The 18303-nt window shown below is 44.2% G+C and overlaps 1 protein-coding gene across 2 annotated transcripts in view; it reads left to right on the top strand.

Moving 5' to 3' along the window:
* The window catches only part of rb1cc1 (RB1-inducible coiled-coil 1), a 283146-nt gene that overhangs the window by 15536 nt on the left and 249307 nt on the right, over positions 1-18303 (top strand). For both annotated transcript variants that reach the window (XM_038809347.1, XM_038809345.1), the window contains exons 2-5: positions 1260-1381; positions 2953-3079; positions 7276-7446; positions 11224-11426. In XM_038809347.1, coding sequence (XP_038665275.1) covers positions 1311-1381; positions 2953-3079; positions 7276-7446; positions 11224-11426 — 572 coding nt within the window. In that variant the 5' untranslated portion in view covers positions 1260-1310. The remainder of the gene's footprint in view (positions 1-1259; positions 1382-2952; positions 3080-7275; positions 7447-11223; positions 11427-18303) is intronic.

Raw genomic sequence — 18303 nt, 5'->3', positions numbered from 1 at the left:
AAAACAGATTATCTGGTAATTATCACAGTGACTACACTTCAAGTACTTCCTTGGCTATGGTGTGCTATTGTGTGTCCTTGAATGTGTGTATATACGTGTGCATGCGTACATGCCATTTTTCCACTATCGGTTTGGAGTACAAGTAAAGGAGTCTTGTTAGAATGATAAAGGGCATGCTGAGACGACAACTGGAGTATTGTGCATCGTTTTGGTGATCTTATTTAAGGAAGAATATATTAGAATATATTTACCTTGGTGACGGTGCAGCAAAGATTCACATGATTAATTTTAACTTACAAAAATGAGGATATGTCCTTTGCTGAGAATTGTGTAGAATCATCCCATATTCTTTGGAGTTTAGAAGAATGTGAGGTACCTTCATTGAAATATCGGATTCTGGCGGGTTTGGTATCATATATGTTAACAGGCTATTTCCCCTGATTGGAGAGCCTACCATCAAGGGGCACAGTCTCAGGCTATGTGGTCAATTGTTTAAAATTGAGATGAAGAGAAGGGTTATGAATCGTCTGTCTACTATTTGCATGCATGTGATAGAATGCTCTCCACTTGCCCTGGGTGAGGGCTCCAAAAACATTGAAACAGCTAAACACCATCCAGGACAAAGTAGGCTCGCTTGATTGGCACCCCATCCACCAGCTTCAACATTCATTTCCTTCTCCACCAATGTACAATGGTAGCAATGTGCACCATCTACGAGACAATGTAGCAACTCACCAGACTGCCTTTGACAGCATGTTCCCAGCCCTCTGCCTCTACCACTTGAAAGAACAAGTGTGGCAAGGGTGTGGGAACATTTTCACCTGCAAGTTCCCCTCCAAGCCACACACCATTCTGATTGGGAACTATATCACCATTGATTCGCTGTAGTTGGGTCAAAATCATGAAACTCCTTTCCTAACCATAATGTGTTATACCTACACAGATAGATTGCTGTAGTTCAAGAAGGTGGCTCACCACTACCTTCTGTAGGGCTGTTGTGGGTGGGTAACACATTCTGGTCTTTCCTTGCAGCACGCTCATCACCTGAAAGAAAGAAAAAGCCGACAAATCTTTTATGAGTAGGTTATTGAACCATTTTATGTGCAACCTTAGCTCAAGATTGTTGTATGTTTCTAATATTTGTGTTACATTGAGCAATTACATTCATAAATTTGAAAGCGACTCATTTTGACCATTGTAATCTTGCCCATGATTTATAAATGTATTTTAAAATAATCCTTCACTTTTTTTGTGAATAGTTGATGAATGACTGAAGTAAAGTGAAAGCTGAAGGAAGTGGTAGTAGCAACATGAAGTTGTATGTATTTCTGGTTAACACTGGAACTACCCTTACATTTGACACAGAACTTGCTGTACAGACGTAAGTATACACCTTCAAAATTTTTCCATATCCCAAAGACTTTTAATGCAGAAAAGTTAAGTGTTTGTCTGATATTGATGTCTGTCTGTAGTGTCTCTGACCTGTGCAGTACATGCTTTTTACTCACTGCTGCATAAGTACATCTGGCATCTTTAAAAACATGGCTAGTTTTTTTGCAATCTTTCATCACAGTTGTTTAATAACCCAATTGAATTCATGTATTTAGTAAACATTAAAAGGAACAAAAACTTCAGCTGCAGTGTTGAACCAAATGCACACCTATGAATTTACATTCAGTGGTACTTGGAGGATAATAGGATGAAAATTAAGAAGGGCTCATTCCTAAGCTTTCCTTTATCTTTCTCGTCTTCTATCTACACATTTCATGAAAAATCAATGGGCAGTCTCCCTTTTGCGGGTTGTACCAAACTAAACTGACTTGCATGGTCTATACCACAGAGAAGTCCTCGGTAGAGACAGCTTTTTCAGTCCTCCCCAAATTTCCTCGTAGGAAAAGTTCTCAATATATTTTCTGCTTTGAATTACCGTTTCCAGCTTGAAAAAGTATGTCAATGAAGCACGATAGGACAGTTTTGTTCAGCATACTTTCCATGAGAGTTGAAACAATTTTAATTGATAAATTTTGTTTAAAAATGCTCAATGAACTCTGGTTCAGCCTGTTTTGCATTTTGACATTGGCATGCTGAAGGAAGTTGGTAGTGTCGCTCGTTCTTTGCTTTCTCACTCACAAATATGGGAAAGGTAAGAAAAATGGCTCAAGTTCTACCTTTGTCAGGATGACCCAAACTCTGATTTCAGAGTTCAAAACTTCTTAGATGCAACACTGGTGGCGTTAAAATTAACAACATCTTCCTTTTCTGTTTAAAACCGAGCCCACTCCCCCGCACTATCCCCATAACCCCACCTGACGTTTGAACACTGAGGGACAATTTTGCATGGCCAATCCACCGAACCTGCACATCTTTGGACTGTGGGAGGAAACTGGAGCACCCAGAGGAAACAACGCAGACACGACGAGAATGTGCAAACTCCATACTTCCACCCAAGGTCGAAATTGAACCCGGGTCTCTGGCGCTGTGTAGCAGCAGTGCTAACCATGGTGCCACCGTGGCTTGTGGAGATCTTTGTCATTAAACATGGCTGTAATTTGGAGAAGGCTGAGCTGGCTCAGCTGAGCCAGTATTGGATTTCCTCATCAGTAATTGCTTCTTTTTTAGAGAGGTAGCTACCAAGGTATAGGAAGTGCTCAACATATTTATCAGCATGTTACCAGCTGTGCACAAATGCTGATGTCACTAATATCTGGCCACATGGTCAAACAAACCATGTTATAGCAATTTAATGCACAAAATTCTTGGACTATATTTAAAAGTTGTGACCAATAATACGAACCAGATTTTTGTCTGTTCTTCTAATAAATATGTTCAAAATTAATGTATGAATTACATAATTTATAATTAGTCAAATAAAAAAAACATGGTTACTATCTTGTTAAATCCCATTGAGAATTTTAACTTTATTTTGTGAAATGTTTTAAATATGTAACTTAGTGTTGCAGATCTTAAACATGCCATCCAAGCTAAATATAAGATTGCGACGCAGCATCAAGTATTGGTCGTTAATGGAGGAGAATGTATGGTTGCCGAGAGGCGTGTTTGTAGTTACAGTGCTGGGACGGTAAGTCACCATTAAATTTAAACAATTTGATCTTTAACTTTAAGAATGTTCCATTAAGAGTTCTGGTACTGCATTATGCTGGGCAAACAAAATATTGAAAAAAAACCTTTTTTCATAATTGGGATAATATTTTTGTGATGCATTTCAATTTTTAATTTATTTCTATGTACAATAGGATAACACCATCAGCACTAAGATACTGCAGCATGTCATCCCTAATATTTATTATACCATAAGACCTTCGAGCAGAATTAGGCCACTCGACCCATTGAGTCTGCTCCGCCATTCAATCATGGCTGATATTTTTCTCATCCCCGTTCTCCTGCCTTCTCCCCATAACCCCTGATCCCCTTATTAATCAAGAACCTATCTATCTCCGTCTTAAAGACACTCGGGGATTTGGCCTCCACATCTTTTTGTGGCAAAGTGTTCCACAGATTCATCACCCTCTGGCTGAAGAAATTTCCTCCTCATCTCTGTTTTAAAGGATTGTCCCTTTAGTCTGAGATGGTGTCCTCTGCTTCTAGTTTTCCTACAAGTGGAAACATCCTCTCTGCGCCCACTCTATCTAGGCCTCGCAAATAAATGGTGGCAAATAAAAGCTTCACGTTTTAAATATAATGTCCATGTTAATTTCTGAAGAATTCCTATGCTGCCTCTGGTTTGAAGCATTGGGTGTAGAGTCCAAATGAAACCCCAGAGTGAGAAAAATTTACTTGACTGGATAAATCACAAATTCCTTAATGCAAATGTGTTTTAAGGGCAATTTTGCATATTGATGTATTTGGAATATTGTCTACCTGGATATTGATAAATCATTTAGATATTCATGACTTTATAATAGGATAAAGACCCTGGAATTGATGGTTTATTGGTTTGCTATGTAAGGAAGGAGAGTATGAGATTGGCTTTCAAAGGGATATGGGACAATGAAGCATATTGACTAAGTGAAATTATGGGTTGTGACCTTAGGAACAGGAAACTTGAAATGTTATCCAATAATTTAAGATGGTTATGCCATAATGGTATCTAGTAAATAGTTATCAGTAATAGGAGCATATAATACATTTTGATCGTGCATTCAAGCAAGTTTTGTTAACTATATTGACAATTACTGAGGTAGCATTTGGAATCATGAGTGAATTTTTTTGTCTAGACAAATTTTAAGAGGATGTTGGTGCATTCAGAATAAAGTGACCAAGATTGATTTCTGCCATTTAGATCTCAAAATTTGAGATACTTGTTGCACTTATCTATCTTTTCCAGAGAAAACAGATGGAAACTAAAATAAGAGGGAAGGATAATTTGGATGCTAGCAAATTAGAATTGTATGTGTAGAATTAGCTAATACTAGCATAAATTGGATTAGCGTCCAGCAATATTTGGAACATTTTCTTTATTCCTGTTCTTTTAAACCATTCGTTTCCCACCCCTCCCATTGTTCCACTGTGATGTGTCAGCAAAGGCATTTAGCAAAAAAGGGAAGACTATTAATTATATTGTGATAAATTCAAGTGAACATTATCTATCTGTTTGGAGCAAAGTCTCCTTTGTGATCACTGTAGCAATGTTGCCTCACAGTGCCAGAGACCTGGCTTCAACTCCGACCTTGGGTAACTGTATAGAGTTTGCACTTTTTCCCTGTTTATCGTGGGTTTCTTCCGGGTGCTCCTGTTTCCCCTCTCAGTGCTATGGGTTAGGGTTCACCTGACCTACAAGTGTTTATTGAATTTGGCTGGGATGAGCACAAGAGCCTGCCTTTCAGGTGTTATTCAGGAGTTCTTGGGCGCTTTTTTTTTATAAATGTTTTTATTCAGTTTTTATATTTTATATTGAACAAATTACAAATTGTTAGGAGAAAGAAAAAAGAAGAAAAAACAAACACGCAAAAATTAACATACATATTTACAGGTAAGCATCTTCGTAGTAGTAACTGCGCCCCCCCCCCCCCCCCCCCCCCCCCCCCCCCTCAACATGTTTATTTAGTTTGGTTTTGGGCCTTAGCTAGCCATCGAACCCCCGTAACGAACCTGTAGCCCCCCCCCCCCTCCCGCTACCTTCCCCCGACTATTCTTCCTCTTGTACATTGGCCACAAATAGGTCCCGGAACAGTTGCATGAATGGCTCCCACGTTCTGTGGAAGCCGTCGTCCGACCCTCGGATGGCAAATTTGATTTTCTCCATTTGGAGAGATTCCGAGAGGTCGGACAGCCAGTCCGCAGCTCTGGGCGGTGCTGCTGACCGCCAGCCAAACAGGATTCTACGGCGGGCGATCAGGGAGGCAAAGGCAAGGGCGTCTGCCCTCCTCCCCAGGAATAGATCTGGCTGTTCTGAAACCCCGAAGACCGCCACTATCGGGCATGGCTCCACCCTCACTCCCACCACTTTGGACATAACCTCGAAGAAGGCTGTCCAGTACTCCACGAGTCTGGGGCAAGACCAGAACATGTGGGCGTGGTTGGCCGGGCCTCTTTGGCACCGTTCACATCTGTCTTCCACCTCCGGGAAGAACCTACTCATACGGGTTCTTGTTAAGTGGGCTCTATGTACCACTTTTAGTTGCGTCAGGCTGAGCCTTGCGCACGTGGAAGTGGAGTTGACCCTATGCAGTGCTTCGCTCCAGAGTCCCCACTTGGGCGCTTTTAATAAAAAAAACTTTATTCTATGAATTTAGTTGACATTTATATAAGCACACACAGCTACAGTAATCTATGTATAACCCTTAATGAATCCCCCCTTTACTGTTCCAATTTAATAACGAGATCCAAGTAAAAACCAGAACCCCTTTTCAAAGGTATGTCCAGCATACAGCGCTCTTACTGGTGTAAGACTTGATATTGATACTCTTGTTTTCTTTCAAACAGCAGGTTTGAATTATTTCCAGAAATCAATTATTTATTTTAAGTTATCAAGCAGTCTGGAAACAGCTTTTAAAATGAAGATAAAGAAACCCTTCTTTCAACCTGTGCAGTACAAACCAGTCCAAACTCAAAGTGAAAGTAAAAGTCAAAACCGAAAATAAATTCAGGGCCACAGCCCAGCTCCACCCATACAATGACATCACTGAAGCCATGTGATAAGACAAAAAACATCTTTTAAGGGGACACTCACATGACAACAGTCAAAGATGTGCAGGTTAGGTGTATTGACTATGGTTAAAAAAATGTCTAAAGGTGTGCAGTTTAGGTGGGGTTATGGGGGCAGGGCGGGGGATTGGGCTTGGGCAAGGTGCTCTTTCAGAGGGTCGATGCAAACCCAATGGGCCAAATGGCCTCCTTGTGCACTGAAATGAAACAAAATGAAAATCACTTATTGTCACAAGTAGGCTTCAATGAAGTTACTGTGAAAAGCCCCTAGTCGCCACATTCCGGCGCCTGTCGGGGGAGGCTGATACGGGAATCGAACCGTGCTGCTGGCCTGCTTGGTCTGCTTTAAAAGCCAGCGATTTAGCCCAGTGAGCTAAATCAGCCCCTGTAGGAATTCTGTGAAGTGACCAGATTTAAAAAAAATAATATTTAATTAATTACCTTTTTGATTTATCCATAATTGACTTTGATGTACTGTCTTTAATACTATGGCCTTCAGCTTTGCTCTGGCCTTCTAATTTTAAATTGCACCAAGTTTTCAGTATTTAGTACAGTACACATGGTCGAGACTCTATGTATTAATTTGAAATACATGTGACGGATTGAATATAATTTCTCTAGTCATTTTGTACAATTAGTAAAGATATGGCCATTTGTATAAATTTCTATTCCTGGCAAGCTTTAAAATAATCTTTATTAGTGTCGCAAGTAGGCTTACATTAATACTGCAATGACGTTACTGTGAAAATCCCCTAGTTGCCACACTCCGGAGTCTGTTTGCGTACACTTGAGGGAGAATTCAGAATTTCCAATTCACCTAACAAGTACGCCTTTTGGGAATTGTGGGAGGAAATCGGACGCAGACATGGAGAGAACGTGCAGATTCCGCCCAGACAGTGAACCAAGCCGGGTATTAAACCTGGGACCCTGGTGCAGTGAAGCAACATTGCTGACCATTGTGCTACCGTGCTGCCCATAATGATAGGGTGTTCCAGTGCATTTCTGTTCAAAGCTGCAACTTATTCCTATTTTGTAGTTCTATTCTGTGTTCTATTCTGTCCTATTCCTTAAGACACTTGGAACACATTTTGTTAAATTTAATCTTCGCAGGATACAAATCCCATATTTTTATACAACAAAGAGATGATTCTGTGTGACCGCTCACCAACTATACCCAAGACAACATTTTCTGCTGAAAATGAGATGGGGCTGAAGGTAGAAGAGTCACTTATGATGCCAGCTGTATTTCACACAGTAGCCTCTCGAACTCAGCTTGCTGTGGTAAGATTAGTAAAAATCAATGAATGTAATTTGTTTGTATTTTTTATTATTCAAGTTACCAAAGTTATTGTTGAAATGTTTTCTGCTAAATTAATGTTGTAATCTGCAAATGGTTCTGTGTATCATTGTGACAATACAGTAGTCCCCCTTTATAACGCGGGTGTTGGGGTCCAAGACAGCCACCCGCGTTGTATCCGAGCCGCGGATATCCATGATGGGGGTTTTAAATTTATTTAAAAATCTATGCATGCGCTTCCCATTGTGAGTCTACGGGGGGGCGGGGGGAGAGGTCAGACCCCGTAGACTCACAATGGGAAGCGCTAGCATAGATTTTTAAATAAATTTAAAACCCCCATCGTGGATCCAATTAAAATTTCAGCGGCCGGCTCACTTTGATCCGGAGAAGGAAGCTGCTCTCATTGAAATCAGCCGGCCGCTGAAATTGACACTGCCCGCTGCTCTCTCCCTCCAATCCAACTTTTAAGTTTTAATGTTTCTGATTGGAGGGAGAGAGCAGCCGGCAGTGTCAATTTCTTTTTTTTCCCTCCGACTTGCCCCCTCTCCCCCCACATCCTCCAACTAGACCCCTCTCCCCCCCAACACCCTCTGGCTCGCACCCTCTCCCCCCACACCCTCCGGCTCGCCCCCTCTCCCCCCACATCCTCCGGCTCGCCCCCTCCCCACACCCTCCGACTTGCCCCCTCTCCCCCCACATCCTCCAACTAGACCCCTCTTTCCCCCCCCCCCCCCCCCCACCCTCCGGCTCGCCCCCTCTCCCCCCCCAACACCCTCCGACTCGCCCCCTCTCCCCCCCCCCCACACCCTCCGGTCGCCCCCTCTCCCCCCACACCCTCCGGCTCGCCCCCTCTCCCCCACACCCTCCTGCTCTCCCCCACAGCGTCGAGCTCGCCCCCTCTCCCCCCACACCTTCCGGCTCGCTCCCTCGCCCCCTCTCCCCCACACCCTCCTGCTCTCCCCCACAGCGTCCAGCTCGCCCCCTCTCCCCCCACACCCTCCGGCTCGCCCCCTCCCCCCCCCCCTCCTCCCCCGTCCCCCAACACCCGCAGGGCCCCCCTCTTTCCCCCCCCCCCCCCCCCCCCAACACCCGCAGGGCCCCCCTCTCTCCCGCAACACTCGCAGGGCCCCCCCTCTCTCCCCCACACCCCCAGGGGGGTCTCCCCCACACCCACAGGGGGGGTCTCCCCCACACCCGCCCCCTCCTCGGCCCCCCTCTCTCCCCCAACACCCGCAGGTCCACCCTCTCTCCCCCACACCCCCAGGGGGGTCTCCCCCACACCCACAGGGGGGTCTCCCCCACACCCGCCCCCCTCCTCTTCCCCCCCCCCCAATACCCCGCCCCCCTCTTCTTCCCCCCCCCAACACCCGCCCCCCTCTTCTCCCCCCCCAACACCCGCCCCCCCTTATTCCCCCCCCCCCAACACCCGCCCCCCCTTCTCCCCCCGCCCCCCCCTCGGCAGTGTCAATTTCAGCGGCCGGCTGATTGTTTCAGTGAGAGAGCAGCTTCCCTCTCCGGATCAAAGTGAGCCGGCCGCTGAAATTGACACTGCCGGCTGCTCTCTCCCTCCAATCCAACTTTTAAGTTTTAATGTTTCTGATTGGAGGGAGAGAGCAGCCGGCAGTGTCAATTTCAGCGGCCGGCTCACTTTGATCCAGAGAGGGAAGCTGCTCTCTCACTGAAATAATCAGCCGGCCGCTGAAATTGACACAACTGACAGTTGGGGTCTATAAGCCCCCCCGCGGTATATCGCGAACCGCGGTATTGCGGAGCGCGGTATAACGGGGGACTACTGTACTGATGAACCAGCATGTTTCTGATCTGCAGAAGTTCACTTCAACTTTTCGTTCTCATCTAAATATTATTTATATTTCAGCAAAAGGTGTCTTAAAATAGCAGATTATTACTTTTGATCAGTTGTGTAAGCAGCTTCTGTCCATTATGTAATAAAAGTCAAGAAATCTCAATTATAGTCGGTGTTCTTCCTTAGCCTGCCATGTTAGATTGACTCAGTAATCGTGCACTCACCTCAAGTCACAAGATATTGGGTTCAAGCTCTACTCCAGGACTTGGGCTAGTGGCTCAATGACATAGTAGGCATTTGCTGTATTGCTGGAGTTGCAATCTTTCTGGTGCCACATTGGACCGAGACCCTATTTGCATGTTTGGGTGGGTATAAAATCAAGAGTTGGATACTCCTGTTGTTCAGCACGAATCCTTCGACCCTTCCAAAAACAGCTGAACTTACCAGTTATATTGTCTGTTGTCATTGGAACTTGCTGTGTGCAGAAACACAGCATTACTTTATTATAGTTTGTATGTGTCAAATTGTCTATGAAGTACTTTTAGATATCTTGAGTTGGAATTTGGTACTGGGGGTGGGACTTCCATGTTGGTAACATTATTGGGTATTGATCCACATCGTGTTGGCAACTGTTGCTCAATGTTAGTTTTTTACGATGGTTGGTGGCCAGGGATTGCCCTCGCAGTTCATTTCAGGGCAGAAGGCAGGCTCACTTATGAGGCCCTCCAACCTTGATAGATCGATAGATCCAACATTAGATTTGGGAGCTGCTTAACTATGTAAGTTGTAGAGAGACCAGAAAACTCATAACTGAAGTGTCCTCTGGAGACTTTATTAAACGGGGAGATGAAAACTATCTCATGATCATATATTGAGGGATCAGTAACGGCAGAGGGAGCACTGGCCCCAACCTTGTCTGACACCAGGAGGCCACCTCCATCCCTGAACCATGTTTCAGTATCGGCGGGAGGTTGTATGCGGACTGGAAGCTGTCATTAGTAGTAATCTTAATATACTTTTAATGATCTCTAATTGGCTATGTACCACTTGTGAATAGTCATTCCCTGCCCAAGCCAACCTGATCCAAAATGGACTGGAGGAGTGAATATGCCAGTTTATGGTGGAAGTTGCAGGCTGTCCACCTCTGCAGTTACCTGTAAGACCATTAAAAAATTCAGCCTCATGAATTTATTTAAAAAAAAATAAAAAATTTAGAGTACTCAATTCTTTTTTTCCAATTAGGGGGCAATGTAATGTGGCCAATCCACCTACCCTGCACATCTTTTTTGGTTGTAGGGTGAGACCCACGCGGACATGGGGAGAATGTGCAAACTCCACATGGACAAGTGACCCAGGGCCGGCATCGAATCCGGGTCCTCGGTGCCGTGAGGCAGCAGTGCTAACCACTTAACCACCGTGCTGTGAATTCATGAAAGGCAATATATGTCTTCGGTCTACAATGCTTAAATCACCTTGTATGGAGCATTGCATAGAACAAATATACAGCTACATGTCTGGAAAGGTTACAGAAAGCAATTTAGCATTCAAGGTCGAGACCAACAGATTTTTGATGGACAAGGGAATTGAGGGTTATGGGGAACAATTAGGAAAGAAGTTGAGACTATACCCCCATCAGCTATGATACCAATGAATGACAGAGCAGGCCCGGCAAGACTGACTAGCAAGACTCTTGCTCCCAAGCCCGATTGTTTGAAAAATGCTATAATTTATTTGTTTGGTTAGATTCACAATGTTTTTCAGTTAGCCTGTTGGTCTAAAATCCTCACATTTTTGTTCAAATTTGTATTGCTTTTGCTATCAGGGATATAAAAAGAATTAACTGTATATGGGCAAAGATATCTGGAGAATGAAATATTGCAATGCACCCTGATCCATATGCTTAAGCCATCATACAAATAAATTTTCATTCTGTTTGTGCTTTTGTTTTCTTGGGTAGGAGATGTATGAAGTAGCAAAGAAGCTTTGTTCATTCTGCGAAAGATTGGTCCACGATGAGCACCTTCAGCATCAAGGTTGGGCTGCCATTATGGCTAATTTGGAGGACTGCACCCATTCTTTTCAAAAGCTGCTGACAAAGTTTGAAAATGCATACAACAATTATGAACGTTCTGTGGAAGATATTAAGCAAAAACTTACAAAGTAGGTGTTCATGAATTGTGAATGTTCGATAGTTCCATAATAAATACTGTTGAAGCTTGTCATCACCTAGAAATTCACTTCAACTTGCTAAAATGCAAGATTCATGCATGTATAATTTTAATTCAGGATTAGACACTTGGGCTATGTCTCTGTGCAATGTTTATAAGTTCATAATATATAGGAGCAGAATTAGGCCTTTCGGCCCATCGAGTCTGCTCCGCCATTCGATCATGGCTGACATGTTCCTCATCTGCTACCTACAATGTTACTGACCAAGAACTGGATTGCAAAATCGGCCAGAGCATCTCCTTCCTAGAACCCATGACCTGGGAGCAGGAGTAGGCAATTTCGCCTCCCGAACCTAAAACCATCTCTGTGATGATTGCTGATCCCATCCTGGTCTCAACTCCACCGTCCTGCCCGTTCTCTACAACCTTTCAACCCATTACCAATTAAAAATCTGTCCAACTCCTTAAATTTACTCACTGTCCCTGCATCCACCGCAGTCTTGGATAGCAAATTCCACAGATTCACAACCCTTTGGGAGAAGTAGTTTTTCCTCAAATCTGCTTTAAATTTGCTTCCTCTTATTCTAAGATTATGACCTCTTGTTTTAGAATGCCCCACAAGAGGAAGCATCAGCTCCACGTCTACTTCTTACAGACCTTATAGCATCTTGTATACCCCAATTAAATCTCCCCTCATTCTTCTAAGCTGTAGAGAGTATAGGCCTAAATTATTCAATCTCTCCTCGTACAACAAACCCAATGGGCGGGATTCTCTGATCCTGAGGCTAAGTGTTGACGCCGTCGTAAACGGCGTTGCGTTTTATGATGGCTTCAACAGGCGATCCTGCGGCTCACGGGGCCACCACGGCACTGGAGCGATTCACGCAGCTCCAGCTGCTGATACCGGCGTCAAACGAGCGCCACGGGTCTGCACATGCACGCTAGTTGCCTTCTCCGCGCCGGCTCCGACGCAACATGGCATAGAACTACAGGGGCCCGGCGCGGAGTAAAATAGGCCCCCACCAGGAGAATCCGGCCCGCTGACCAGTAGGCCCCGAACGCAGGTCAGGCCATGGTGGAGGCCCGCCCGTGGTCGGATCTCCCCCCCCCCCCCCCCCCCCCCCCCCCCCCCCAAACCAGGCTGCCCCCGCAGGATGAACGGCGAGGTCTGCCGGCTAGGGCCACGTTATCGTTGCCAGCGGGACTCGGCCTATCTCGTCGGCCACTTGGCCCAACGTGCGCAGAAAATTGCATGCGCCCCCCCCCCCCCCCAACCGCTGCCGAATTGGCGGAGTGAAACGCCCCCCCCCCCCCCCCGGCCGATTCTCCGACCCAGCCCGGGGTCAGAGAATCCCGCCCCATATCTCTGGAATCAATCTAGTGAACCTCCTCTGAACTGCCTCCAAAGCTACTACATCGTTCCTCAAATAAGGGGACCAAAACTGTGCACAATACTCCAGGTGTGGTCTTACCAATGCCTTGTAAAGTTGCAACAACACTTAGCTTTATACTCAATTTCTTTTGCTATAAATGCCAACATTCCATTTGCTCTCCTTATTTGCTGCACCTGCGTGCTCGTTTTCTGTGACTCATGCACAAGGACACCCAGAACCCGCTGCATCGGAGCACCCCAAAGTCTCTCCTCATTTAGATAATAAGTTGCCTTTCCATTTTTTTGACCAAAATGCATGACCTCACACTTAACCATGTTAAATTCCATCTGCCACATTTTGGCTATCCATTTGTAAGGTTCTTATTTCCTCTTTACAACTTACAGTCCCACCTATTTAAGTGTCATCTGCGAGTTTGGCTATACAGTCTCTCTCTCTGTATCCAAGTTGTTAAGATAGATTGTCAAAAGCTGAGGCCCAAGAACCGAACCCTGTGTCACCCCACTAGTTACATCTTGCCATCCAGAAAAAGACCTATTTATCCCGACTCCCTGTCTCCTGTCCATTAGCCAGTCTTCTATCCAAGCTCATAAGTTACCCCTAATCCCATGTAATCTCACCTTGTGAATTAACCTGTGTGGTTATCAAACGCCTGCCAGAAGTACAGATAAACTACATCTAAAGGATCCCCATTATCCACTTTGCTTGTTACATCTTTGAAGAACTCAAGCAAATTAGTCAAACATGATTTTCCCTTCATAAAACCATGCTGATTCTGATGGATAGCGCTTTGGCTTTCCAAATGCCCATCTATTATGCTCTTGATAATTGATTCGAACAATTTTCCAACAACAGATGTTAAGCTAATTGGTCTGTAATTTCCCACATCCTGCCTCCCTCTCTTTTTGAATAAGGGCGTTAGGTTAGCATTTTTCCAATCCACAGGAATCATTCCCGTGTCCATGGAATTTTGGAATATCATAACCAATGCATCCACTACCTCTGCTGCCATTTCCTTTAATACCCTAGGATGTAGGCCATCAGGCCCTGGGGACTTCTCTGCCCTCAATCCCAAGAGTTTGTTGAGTACCGGTTCCCTATTGATGCTGATTGTTCAAGCTCCACCCTTTCTATTACCTCTGAATTGCCCGTTCCTACAGGAATGGTAATAGTGTCTTCCACCGGGAAAACTGAGGCAAAGTTTTGATCTAACATCTCTGCTATTTCTGTGTTCCCCACTATTATCTCAACGACTTTCATCTCCCAAGGGGCCAACATTCATCTCAGCGACTCTTCACTTTTACGTACCTCTAGAGAAGCTTTTGCTGTCCTTTTTTGATATTCTGTGCTAGTTATTTTTTGTAATTTATCTTCGCTTTTTTAATTACTTTTTTCCCTTTGTTTATGTTTGACGGTTTCCCAATCTTCCAGTCTGCCACTGGCCTTTGCAATATGATATAACTTAGTTTTTGTCTTTATTATGTCCTTAACCTCCTTGTTTAGCCATGGATGTTTTTTACCCCTCCTTTCCATCTTTCTTCCTCACTGGGATATATTTTAGTTGTGAGGAATTGAGTATCTCCTTAAACAACTGCCGCTGCCCCTAAGCTGTCCTACCTTTTCGCCTTCCTCCCCAGTCTATATGGGCCAATTCTGACCTCAAGCCTATGTAATTTCCTTTGTTTAATTCCAGAACACTAGTGTGGGACTTCACTTTCTCGCCCCCAAACTGAATCTTGAATTCTACCATACTATGGCCACTACTCCCTAGTGGATCCTTACCTAATGAGGTCATTACAAAATACCAAATTGAGAATTGCTTCCTCCCTGGTTGGTTCCCTCACTTTATTTTCTGGTAATCATCCACCACATTTCTAACCTGCACTCTTTCCTCCTCCTTTAAATTGGGTTTTCTAGTTTCCCCTGCAACTGAACCCTCTTCCGTACCAGCCTCCCCGAACAGGTGCAGGAATGTGGCGACTAGGGGCTTTTCACAGTAACTTCATTGAAGCCTATGCGTGACAATAAGCAATTATTATTATTTCCTAGTTACCCGATTCGCTAGGACTCTGGTCGCAGCATGATTCACTTGAAGAACATCCCTTCGGAACAGGTCCCCTCTTCCCCAGTACTGGTGCCAATGACCCATGAATTCAAGCTCATTTCTCCCACACCAATCTTCGGGCATATTTTTCGAAATGTCTTCTTACAGCAATCATTTTTAATGAAAAATACTTCACAATTGTGGCTTTCCTTATTTATTGTGGCTTCATTTCTGTAGGGCTGAATTAATCTTGATAGGGAGTTATAATAGAGATCAAACAACAATGGATACGTGGAATTCTTTTTATTTGAGAGTATGAATCACCCCTGTCCCACTTCCTGTGATTTTATCTATTCTTGCTATCGCCTGGTATCATGAGACTTGCATGTGTGGTTCATCTGCATTGCTGTAGTTGAGATTGGCAACTCCGTGAATATTGTGTTTGATTCTGCATCCCATTATTCTGTGGTTCCACATACTGGTAAGTGATACTCTTCGGTTCAACCATATTATTGCATTGTATATTTTTATTATCACATTACAGAAACTCACTCAATTAACTTAATGCCATTGTGTATCGTGAGAAAGTAGGGAGGGAATTCCGACTTTTGGAAAATGGAATTCCATCTTTTTTTCTCAACCTTTGACTCTATTTGGCCACTTGTAATGCTGCCAAAACCAGAAGGAGGAAGCCTCAAAGTCTGGAAAATCTCTGCCAATGACAAGCTGTGAACAGGCTTGGAGGAGTCACCACTCATCTGAATGGGAAGGCACACTCTGCTGCTGGGCAAATAGTGGAAGCCCAGGAGGGGCAGGGACAGCGATGGCTCTTAATTTCAGCAGGGAATGAGGGAGGGGTTGCGATAAGAAGCTGCTGAGTGAATGGTCGGCGTTAACAAATTGAGAATAGCTTCCTCCCTGGTTGGTTCCCTCACTTTATTTTCTGGTAATCATCCACCACATTGCTAACCTGCACTCTTACCTCCTCCTTTAAATTGGGTTTTCTAGTTTCCCCTGCAACTGAACCCTCTTCCGTACCAGCCTCCCCGAACAGGCGCCAGAATGTGGCGACTAGAGGCTTTTCACAGTAACTTCATTGAAGCCTATTCGTGACAATAAACAATTATTATTATTTCCTAGTTACGCGATTCGCTAGGACTCTGGTCGCAGCATGATTCACTTGAGGAAGAGGGTCTGATGAGTGGGGGTGCACAGAGTGTTGACACAATGGGCTGCTGAGTGAGTGATTGAGCCGGGGGTTAGGAAGAAGGGCTGCTGATTAATTGGAAAATGGGGTTGAGACGAGGGATCTGCTTGTGTGTGGTGCAGGATGATTTTGGGGAGAGAGGCTGATGAATGAGGGGAAAGCAGCCTAAGATCATCTGGGACTTTGGCAACTTTACCTTGGGGGTGGTAAGAGACATGTGCATGTGCTGCAAGAGCAGTTGGGAAGAGAACCTGATGAATGAATGGGAGGGTAATTGCGAAGAGGGGCTGCTGACTGAGTTGGAGTGGGGATGGAGTTTTGAAAGAGCTATCTATGTGTGATGGTGGGGAGAGGGGCAGATTACAATGTCTGGGTGGGGGGAGAGAAGCTTCACTGAGATTTCTGTCGCCAGTAAGTATGGAGAAATGGACATGTGAACTTTTTTCAAAAGTGCTTTAAAAACCACATTCATATTTACATAATGTATAATGAGCTTTATTTACTGAATGTTACTGAGCTGCTTTACTTAATTTTTTGTTTTGCTAGTGTCTAGGATCATGTTAATTTTCAAAGGTTTTTATATATTTCATGGGATGTGGGCATTGCAGGAAAGGCCAGCATTTGTTGCCCATCCCTAATTGCCCTTAAGGTGGTAGTGAGTTAAAATGGGGTCAAAGTTTGAAAATATTTATGAAGCTCTGCTGTAGTGCTTTGCTTGTGACACAAGGTCATGATCATGCGTTGGAGGAAAATTTAGATGACAGTCATCATTGTATCATAAGGTTTAGGTTGGTTTTGTAATGGACAAGGTGCAAGTAAGAGTAATTAACTGTGTGAAAGCCAACTTCGATGAGTTAAGAATGAATCTTGCCCTGTTAAATTAGAATCCACGATTGGCAGACAAAACTGTAACTTGAGTTCAGACAGACTCGAGGTATATTCCCATGAAGGGGAAAAGTAGGGTAATCAAATTCCGAGATCTCTGGATGATGAGAGAGGTTAAGATGAAGGAGAAAAAGTATGCTTATGGACTGGGAACATTGTTGAAGAAAAGATTCCCACCCTAGGAACTCGTGCACCTCCTTGCCATTTATGTCACTATTATTTGGGCCTATATTTGGATAATAAAGTCCCTCATAAGTACTGTACAACTTTTGCATCTCTGTAATTTCTTTACAAATGTATTCCTCTACATTGTTCCCACGAGTCTATGGACTACATTGAACAATGTAATTGCTCATTTTTATTTGTTCTTTAGTTCTAGCCAAATGGGTTCCTTGACCCCTCTTTCTCCAGCACTGCACTGCTCTCAATTACGCTGCCACTTCCTTTTTTCCCCCCTCCCTTTGTTAAACACCATGTATCCAGGGATATTTAACATTAAGTCCTGTCAGGTCTCTTGTTATAGCCACAATATCGTATTTGTGCATTGGCATACATGTACTGTAATCCTTATTTAGATTATTATTTTCTCCTTCACTCTGACCCACATATTAATTTACTAGTCCCTACTCTAGTGCTATAGCTCACTGAGCTAAATCGCTGGCTTTTAAAGCAGACCAAGCAGGCCAGCAGCACGGTTCGATTCCCGTACCAGCCTCCCTGGACAGGCGCCGGAATGTGGCGACTAGGGGCTTTTCACAGTAACTTCATTGAAGCCTATTCGTGACAATAAGCGATTTTCATTATTTCATTTCATTATCTATCGCTCCCTATTTTCTGAATATCTTGGTATTCCACTCTGATATTGTCTCCTGGTTCACACACCACTGCCATGTTGGTTTAAATCCTCCCAGCAGTCTAGCAAAACGCTCTAAAAGGAGCTCCGTCCTGGCTGTGTTGTTCAGCTGCAACATTTCTGGCCTGCTCGGGTTCATCTTCCCCAATGTCCCTGTTATAATCTGCCTGATTACTATTGGCTGGGGACTATTGCCAATCCCATGCTCGTTGTCAGTTTTGTGAGGACCATGAAGAATCCAGCAGGAGTTTGTAGAGTCGAAAAGGAATAACTTATTTACAATTTCATATATCCAACCACTGCTCTCTCCTCTCTAGCTGGTTCCACACTGGCCAGCTCTATTTATGCAGGTGACTCTGCTGATGATATCTCCTCCCTCCTCATTGGGGGAGCTCATACTCACTAAGGATTGTGGGGTAGGCAGTAGTCCCCAGCCAATAGTAATCAGGCATAACTGTCGCAAAAATCTAAAGCCCTCCCTGCTGTAAC

This window comes from Scyliorhinus canicula, chromosome 10, assembly GCF_902713615.1.
Source record: "Scyliorhinus canicula chromosome 10, sScyCan1.1, whole genome shotgun sequence".
NCBI classification, from domain to species: domain Eukaryota; kingdom Metazoa; phylum Chordata; class Chondrichthyes; order Carcharhiniformes; family Scyliorhinidae; genus Scyliorhinus; species Scyliorhinus canicula.
Note: the sequence above shows the minus strand (reverse complement) of the source record. Positions and strands in the feature narration are given on the sequence as shown.